The 9,404-nt window shown below is 39.1% G+C and overlaps 1 protein-coding gene across 1 annotated transcript in view; it reads right to left on the bottom strand.

Moving 5' to 3' along the window:
• cachd1 (cache domain containing 1) overlaps positions 1–9,404 on the bottom strand; it is an 89,779-nt gene that overhangs the window by 26,515 nt on the left and 53,860 nt on the right. The window contains exons 6-14 of the mRNA XM_077584664.1: positions 8,172–8,316; positions 7,787–8,003; positions 7,554–7,703; positions 4,493–4,759; positions 3,973–4,122; positions 2,512–2,635; positions 2,316–2,433; positions 1,541–1,709; positions 1,292–1,434 (exon numbers count right to left, since the gene is read on the bottom strand). Coding sequence (XP_077440790.1) covers positions 1,292–1,434; positions 1,541–1,709; positions 2,316–2,433; positions 2,512–2,635; positions 3,973–4,122; positions 4,493–4,759; positions 7,554–7,703; positions 7,787–8,003; positions 8,172–8,316 — 1,483 coding nt within the window. The remainder of the gene's footprint in view (positions 1–1,291; positions 1,435–1,540; positions 1,710–2,315; positions 2,434–2,511; positions 2,636–3,972; positions 4,123–4,492; positions 4,760–7,553; positions 7,704–7,786; positions 8,004–8,171; positions 8,317–9,404) is intronic.

Genomic DNA, 9,404 nt, shown 5'->3' with positions numbered 1-9,404 from the left:
ACAAGTGATTGCGAGGGACATTTATTTCAGGAAACAGTTAAAAAAAAAAAATATATATATATATATATATATTTAACAAAAACAGGTCACATATTCATCATATAAGCTCCCTTTAAATGCCCCAAGAATATCTCATAATTGTATTATAGCGATGTCAAACTTTTTTTCACAAGGAACATTCAGCCCATTTTTGTACCAAGGAGGCCAGACCAGTCTTAAGATTATTTTAAATATACAATACATAAAGTCCTAACACCACCTGGACATCAAAACTTACATACATACAATAGAAACTTTTGCGTCTAACAATGGAAAAGTTTTTCATTTTAGTTTAAAACGGCTTACCATAAAGAGAATCCTGTGTCGCATTGTGGCTAATAGTAGGATCCTGGTTGGCTATTGCACTTTTTGCTGTGCAGTATATCTTTGTTCTTGTGTATGCTACATGCTAAATTAGCGAGCTAGCTGGGTCTCTTTATTTGTTGTCATGTGAGGGAACAGAAAACTAATGACATCCACACATTAGTTGCCATGAATACTACTTGAGCATCAAAAGGCGTGATAAGCGACCAGGATTCTAACTTTGGCCACAATGCGGGATGGGACATTTGTTGTCATCAACACGACTAGGGAACGGGAATTTTGGGCGTGAGTCTGAGCTCTACTTTTCTTGGTCTCAGTCTTTGTAACATACACTTCCCTTAATAAAAAAATAATAATTATACAGAGCCACTTATGTTTTATTCTTCTTTATGATGCTTTTTTTTTTTTTAAACTGGTGCGACTAGTCCTAAAATACAGTTGCACCCCATTTTATGTGCAGTAGGCTTATTTTGTTCCTAAAACTTCCATCACAAGTGCATCAATCAGAATTTATTGAAGCGATAAGTGATCGTCACATGATTTGGACTAGGATAGTTCTGGCCCATGTGACATTTGACACTGCTGGTGTGTTTTATTTTTTTAAGAGCGTCTGAAAGGGGTGATTGGTCATATGAGGGGGCCTTAAGACAGGCCTGGGCATCGGAACTGCAAGTGTGGTTGAGTTCAAACCGCTTACACCCCAGCACCCCCACACCAGGAATGCAAACAGACTGCCAAAACCACATGGGGGTTTTGTCCCCTCCTTAAAGATGCAGAGCTTCATTACCTAATACAGAAACACTCTACTAAATCTCTCTCTCTTCTGCGGGCGCATATTTATTGCCAGTATGAGTCATGAATATAAATATTTGTATTTCAAACAACGTTAACGAAGGCATCGTTTGCATGCATTTTTGTTGTTGTGTACCTTGAGGCCTGGGTTGGCGATGAGCCGTGTGTTATCACTCAGATAGGCTGTGTAGTGCTCCACCATGCGCTTTGTTTCTGGCTGGCTGAGGTGCTCATAGGGAGATGAGAAGCTACCAGCTGCCAGCATCACTGTGGGGGATTCTGAGAAAGGCAAAGAAAGGGACATAGAGGTTTTCAGCGCTGACATCAGAACACACACACAAAAACAAAAATCTGGTGAGTCGTGAGGAATTTATCTTGGCCTTACCAACAGTGGCAAGCTGTTTAAAATGGAGGCAAGAGCTGGGCTGACCCAGTAAGTCCAAACGATGGTACAGGAGCTTGGAGCTGGGTGCCGTGTTCAGGTTTTTGAGCTGTTTCACTGTAATCTCTGGCTGCACGTACACGATGCACAAGATGAACGACGTGTCCTGAACCTAAAAGGCAAGATAGTCGGTTATATTATACATATGCATCTCTTCAAAGCGAAGTCAACCTTAAACATTTCTTGACAATATGTTATCTTTGACACTAGTCTAAACGTGACATACTGATTAATATTACATTTATGGATTACGAGTTGTGCAGCAAAATCCAGCCATTTTTATCCATCTCAAGGGGCGGCCATTTTGCCACTTGCTGTCAACTGAAGATGACATCACAGTTGCTCAGGCAGGGCTCAGGCAACAACCAATCCCAGCTCACCTGTTTTCTGAAACTGAGCTGTGATTGGTTGTTACCTGAGCAACTGTGATGTCATTTTCACTCAACAGCAAACAAGAAAAATGGCTGCCTTCTGATATTGATTAAAAACTGCTGGATTTGACTGCTTAAATCATATTCCACAAACAAAATATTAACCAGAATACCGTACTTAGACTAGCGGAGCTGCGCAAAACATATTATTGTCTAGATTTTTTGGGCGGGTTGACTTTCATCTTGAACAGAATTAAAGTAATAAATGTAAATAGTAGTAATATAGTAGTAAATGTACCACTGAGCCAAAAAGTGAGTACAAAATGTAATTCTCCTGCAACACCTACCAGCTTCCAAGCGTAGCTGACATTGTATGCATTTCTGCTGTTGTCTCGGAGCCGGTTCGTGTGCCAGGACAAAGATGAGTTCACTGGAACCGCGATGACTTGACTGCCCAACGGGAGGCTGCAGGAAATGCACAGCATTCATCAATAACATCATGGGCAGAAACTTTTCTTTTTCAACTTCCACAGCTATTCTCACTTGAGGATGTTCTGTCGCACAACATGGAATCCAGGAATATTCTCATAGTGGATAATGTCTGTGTGAAGAGGAGGCCCGGTCATCAAGTAGGGCCGCGTTAGTGATGGGTGCATCAGGGTATAACCTGGGAAAAGCAAACGTGCTCATTAAAATGTGCTTATTGAAAACCAAAAAAAAAGTATTTTTTTTTTGAATGCCCTGACCAAATGCATGTGAATGATGATGATATGCTCTCCAAAGTGCTTCAGAAAGAAATTATTTTTATTACATCAAACAGCATCTCAAAGCTCAAATCCTATGCAAATACGGCCCCTGGAGGCTAGCAGCAGTATTGGGATGGCGTCAGAACAATCTGATTGGAAGAGAGGATCTCACAATTGAACTTCTAACAAAAAAAAGTAAAGACATTTGGTGAGCAACTGAAATTTGAGCAATGGTTCTTCCACATGTTTGAAAAAAACAAGTGTTCCTCTGCCATTCACACAAAGCACTGGATGATGTAACGCTAATTAGTGCATGTACCGTAATTTCGACATCATTTAAAAAAAAATAAAAAATCACAAATAGGGGACCATAATATACATGAGTATTGAGTACAAGGAAAATAGAGAAAATTTGTCAAATTTTGTATAAGAATCATATATGCATATGTATATAATGGTCTATAAATTGAATACCTTCACAGTACCTAAAAGTGTAAAAATGCTCATGGAAATATCAACTTATTTCAATGTGAAAAGTTATTATTTTATAATTAAAAAAAAAGGCAAAATAATTTGATTTATCTGTGCTACTTTTCATTCAAATTGTGCATTTTCATGTAAACATATGCCCACTTTTTCTTCTATGTAATGAAATAAATTTAACAAAAATAACAAATGCATTCCCTTAGCAAAGCTAAATACATTTTAGAAAGAAAGATTGTCATTTTGAGACTGGAAGTGAGGATTAGTTACTTATAGGAGAGGATAATCTTTAGCCGCGCCAGCTAACAAGCACTCTTTGTAGCTTGCGACTCAGTGTTGAGCATGATAGTGCCATGATTTTACTTGCAACATACTGTATCTAGAGCTTATCACACGAGGATGAGGATGTGACAAAAACAAACAAACAAAACAAAACAAATCCACATAAATACGGGGGAGACCTGAGTGAGTATGTTCCTAAATTGTACAGTGTGGGTTTAATGTCAGCTAATAACTTTAATAGTCATGTTTATGGAGCTGCTTCATTAATAAGGCAATTTTGTGTAATTTGATGGCATATTTATAGCAATAAGGGAAGAAAGAGACTTTGAAAAAGACAACAGTGGTTCAATGTTACAAATCTGCAGCCCTTGACTGATATTATTGAGTAATAAAAGTAGGTTAAAAGTTCTGAGGACCAATGCAAACATTTAAAGAATAATTATAATCAAACATTTATTTAAATGTGGTCCTTCCAGACTTGGTTTGGACTGACCTTTGTTGTCAATGAGGAAGGTGTACGAAGCCAGAGAGTCTTGATAATATGTGACATCCTCCAAAATGTAGGCCAGGTTCACGTCCACTCCAACCACACCCAGGAGCAGGTTCCCGAAATAACACGGCCGACTCACAGTCATAATAAAGCCTGGAGAAAGAGAGAATGCACACAATATGCAGCATTTCAAATCAGTCACATCTTATCTCGTGCTTTGGTTTATCTGCAACCGCTGTCATTTAAAACACAAACATATAAATGTGCTGCCTGTTCTCAACAGACGAGTAGGTTTACTTATAAAATGGAATGGACTGTCATTTAAGCAATTAGGTAGGTAAAGAAAAAAAATATCTTGACATTTTTACATTAAACATTTGACATTGTATTTGTGATGTGTAAAATTTTAAATGTATCACTACTCTCTACAGATAAATGTATTTTAGCCAATCACAAATCTTAAATGATCAACATAAGGGTAATATCTCCCGCCAGGTTGTTGAGTCAGGTCTTGATCACGCACCGTCTCCCATGGGGTCAGCGTAGGGCAGACTGAAGTGGACGAGGTCGATCATGCGGTTGGGCAGGTTGCTATAGAAGCGGCCCACTGTTGTCTCCAGGTTGCTGAGCTGGTTGAGCACCATCATGCTGCCCTTCACCACAGGCATCACGGGCGCTGCGGCTGATCCAGATGACGACGCTAAAGGGAAGCGGTCGACGCCATACTTCACCCAATTTTGCTCAGCAAGGTCTCGCAAGAAGGCCAGCTCCTTCAAACCTGTTATTCCCTCTGCAGAGAGAGGGGCGGGACACAGCAGTGGTAATCACACCAAAATGTTCCATCTAGATTATTACCATATGCATAAATCTCATGATCTGGGCAACTAATGCGTCAAATGTAAGCATCTAGCAGACTGTGTTAATCTTACAGTCAAGCCAAGTCTTATCTCACGCCTTTAAAGGTCATTTCATGTAGCCGGGATAACCACCGCTGGCCCGCAGCTGTCACCTGGAACAGTTGGCACCTCGGACGGAGTGCAGAATGTCTGCCACAATCCAATCACTGACAGGATTACCGAAGAATCCCTAATTAATGCCAAGGCTCGTCTGTGGCTCATCGTGCTGGCTGACTAACACGAGGCAAAGTCATCACGGGCGGCAATGTCAAATCGACACAAAAGGGGGACTCTTGCTGACAGCCCAAAAAGAATGCAAACGCCAAGATATTCAAAGACTCAAAGCAAATATTTAGAAAATATTAAATGATGACCTTCAGTGGCTGTTTTAGGCAGCATTGCTCCCAAACCAGAACTGAGAATCTCTGAGCGATCAGCAGCACGTGCATCGCTAATAAAACTCAGGATGATAGATGTTTGCTCCCTTTTCATCCCGGCCCTCTTGAAATTGGCGAGGTCTTCTGTCACTCACACACATGCACAATGAGCCATGCATCCTTTGAAGTCTCACTCGCTCCCCTCTTAGATGTACCTCATTTACATTCCCGGGTGCAAAAATTATTTGTTTGCTAATGCATGCAGTGTATGTGTGTGTTGCAGAGAGGGGATGGCACTTAGAAGGGCCACGTGGACAGACAAGGACAATAAAATAGGAAAAGGAATCACGTACAAAGAAATACAAAAAGGCCTTTGAGGCTTCTGAGCACTTCGCTATCCTCCTGTCTTCACATGCAGGAAGCAGATTTATCATAGTCTGCTTCTGCTGCTGCTATTACATGATTTCTTCTAATGTAATACATTAGTCGTTATTTAGCCTTACTTTATTTAGCATTTGTGTAATTTCGCACTATACCTAAGGAGCTTTAAGTTCTAAGGAAATAAAACATGAAAAAATGTATTACTGATCAGAGTTAAGACAAATAGCACTTCATTTTAAAATGTAGCACACAGTAACAGTAGAAGCCCCATTTGACTATTAGTTCAGTGTTGGTGTCTTCATGCTCTTTGTGAGTGCTTTCATTTTAAATTTGTGTGTCCGCTTGTCCCGTTCAAATAAAGTGCATCGGTGAGCGTGGCCTTTTTTCCCCCTCCCCCTAATTCGAACGATGGCCTATTTTGAAGGTTTCTGATAAGTTCATTTTTGGCATGCAACACAAAGCAAATTGACCAATTGACCAAGCCACAGCTCGTATCTTGAAAAACGTACCTCTGTGATTTATAATCACTACAAAGACTCTAATAAAGGATTAATAAATCTTAATAAAGTCAATCGTGAGGAGATGGAGTAGTTCTTGTGTTAACCTAGCACAGGGGTCTGCCACATGTGGTTCTTTAGTCCCTCTACTGTGGCTCCCTGTGGATTTTTTACATATTTATAGATAAAATATTCTTCAAATGTTCACATTACTGGTATATATATATATATATATATATATATATATATATATATATATATATATATATATATATATATATATATATAATTAGAGAGAGAGAGAGAAACGATAGATGAAAAAGCTGCTGTTGTTTTTTTAAATACCTATAAATGCCCAAAAAAGTTAGGAGGGAAAGCAGAAATGTACCCCAAAAAAAATCAATGAAATTGCCCAAATGTTAGAAAATTTAATCATTAAAAAAAGCAGAAAAGAAAACTCAAAAAGTAACCACAAAATGTCCAAAAACAAAAGAACAAAAGGCAGTAAACCACCATCAAATGTCTTTGGAATTGCAAAAAAGGTCAGAAAATTTGTAAAAAATAAAATAAAAAATAAAAATAATAATAATTAAAAAAATATATAAAAAAAAAAAGGTAAAAAAGACAACATTTGAAAAATAACTATAAAATGTCCAAAAACAAAAGAATAAATCCCAAAAGTTACCATAAAATATAAACAAAATTGCCCAAAAAGTCAGAAAAGCATGAACAAAAAATGTTCAAAAACTAACCATAAAATGTCCAAAAACAAAAGAACAAATCCCTAAAATTACCATAAAATGTCCACAAAATTAGCAAAAATGCCAGAAAATAGCAGCAATAGGAAGAAAAATGTCAAAAAACAGACACAAAATGTCCAAAAAGGAAGAAGAGGCAGAAAATTGCCACATCCATAAAATTGCCCCCCCAAAAAAGCTGAAATTGGACAGAAAGTTAGTAAAGTCTAAAAATGTATGAAAAACTAAGTATGAAAATTCACAAAATAAAGAAACAAACAAATAAATAAGCCAAAAACACAAGACGGAAGGTAGAAGAAAATGAATCTCAAAGTATTGGATGCTTCATATTTTTCTGTTGTGGCGCAACTCTAATTACTTCCTTACAGTACATTAGACTAACATTAGCACATTTTTTCATCAATCACAATATTCAAATGCATTGCAGCTCCAGGCAGATTTTTGGTCATTTATTTGCCCCTTAAGTTGCTCTTTTGACAGTAAAGTTTGCTGAGCCCTGACCTAGCATAAGCAGGCCCGAAAGCTTGAAGAAGTTCAGATAAGAAATGACAGCTAATAGCGTGATGAAGTGAACAAACACTCTCCTCGCATTAGGCTTATGACAGCTCCCCCTTTGTGTGGAACATACTTTGGAAGTGCATGTGTGTTTTCCTAAGGTCTGCTAAGTGAACTCACCATTCATGAGTGCATACGTGAGGATCATGACAGAATTGTTGAAGTGTCGGTTCTCTTCTTTGACCACACTGAGGGTGGCTTTCTTCTCCGGCTCTGATGAGTCTCGAGATGTAATCCCAGAGGACAGGTAGATGATAACCATGTCTGTGGCTGGCGTAGGACAAGGACACAAACATCAGATAAAGAAGCTTGTTTGTTAAGTTAATAGTCCTTGAGTGCGTCCATTCCCTTACTGGTGCTCTGCTTGCTGAGGCTGCTGGTGTTTCTGAGAAGCTGGAAAGACCTTTGGAAGCCCGCTGCATGTTGTGTGGTGCCATCAGAGGACTTGATGTTGGAAATGAAGGTGCTCATCTTTCTCTTTGTCTCGCTGGTGGCCGGAGAAAGCAAACTCTTGTAGCACTGGTCCAGAGAGCAGGAGCGGACCACGTCTGCCACTGACAGAACGGCGATCTTGACAGGAATCAAAATTATATCAATAACCATGGTGATGCAAAATCCATGCCATCAACATGTTTGTTTTCATAATGATAATGAATTCAACAGTAACGATGTATAGGGCCTTGCAAAAAAAAAATAATAATTCACACAAAAAAAAACATGGAAAATTGCTTTCCGTACCTTGTCATGTTCATCTATTGCATTAAGAATAACCAATGCTGAGTCTCTGGCAATTTGAAGTTGAGTTTCAGTAACAGACGCGCCGTGATCCACCATCACAACAACATGTTTAGACTGGGGACGCACTGCCGAAACATATACAGGCCTGTGGGAAATACACACAAATACACAAAGCCATATCAGTATCCTGATTCCCTACTCAGTGATTCTGAAACTCAGTGAAAACATTATATTTGCCGCTGCTTTGCTTATAATGTAATTCTATCTCATGCATTTCCTAAAAACAATTCAGAGTCAACAACGTTTAGCAAAGTGCGATTAATAACCCATTCATTCAAATCATATCTAAATAGCACAATGACTCAAAAAATCTTAACATTTTTCACAATTCTAAGCGGTGGTTTTTACTTCTTGACAAAAAATTCCTCAATCTGTTCGTTAAAGACAGATTTTTGGTCCTCACAATGTAGTATGTACACACACACACACACACACACACACACACACACAGTGAAGTGTCACTGTGTATCACAACTTTATGGCTTGATCTTAACAAAAATCCATTACTCCAATAGCTATATGTTAGCAACCTAGCAGCATCATAACGTATCTTTGCAGTGCTTTTGTTTGTACAAAGACAGTAACCTCGCCTGTTAACCATTTTCTTTTTTAACTTATTTATTCTATGGTTTCCTCTAAGTGTGTGTCGCTGTGTGTGTCGGTGAGCACGTGCTGGGTGGGATAGAAGGGATCTCGGAGGCTAGAGGGGGTTAGCTCGGTGTGTGTGGTCTGTGGACAATAACATGGGGCGGAGAAGTGGAGTAATATACTCACAAAGCTACATCCACCCTCAAAGCAAGAAAAGGAACACAATCACACTAGATATGTGCCAGTTTAAAAGCCCCAACAAAAACAAAAGACATGACTGAAAATTGTCAAGGCACCTTTTTTGTCACCCAAGTGTAAAAAAACATGTGTAAAGGTAAAGGATGGAATTGAAAGAGATGTCTTTCAGTGGTAGTCAAATAAAAACCACAACAGTGGAGGTGTGAAATTCTACTGAGTTGCAGTGGTACCCAGTCACATTCCTGCCATTGTCTGGTCAAGGAGCATGCCGCCAACATGCCGCCTGGGCCCCCAGCAACTGGTATGAAGGTGAATGGGTGAGAAAGAGGAAGAGGCATGAAGATGGTGAAGGAAAGGCGGACTAAGATTTCTACTTCGACTGACTGA

This window comes from Vanacampus margaritifer, chromosome 13 (assembly GCF_051991255.1).
Source record: "Vanacampus margaritifer isolate UIUO_Vmar chromosome 13, RoL_Vmar_1.0, whole genome shotgun sequence".
Classification (NCBI taxonomy): domain Eukaryota; kingdom Metazoa; phylum Chordata; class Actinopteri; order Syngnathiformes; family Syngnathidae; genus Vanacampus; species Vanacampus margaritifer.
Note: the sequence above shows the minus strand (reverse complement) of the source record. Positions and strands in the feature narration are given on the sequence as shown.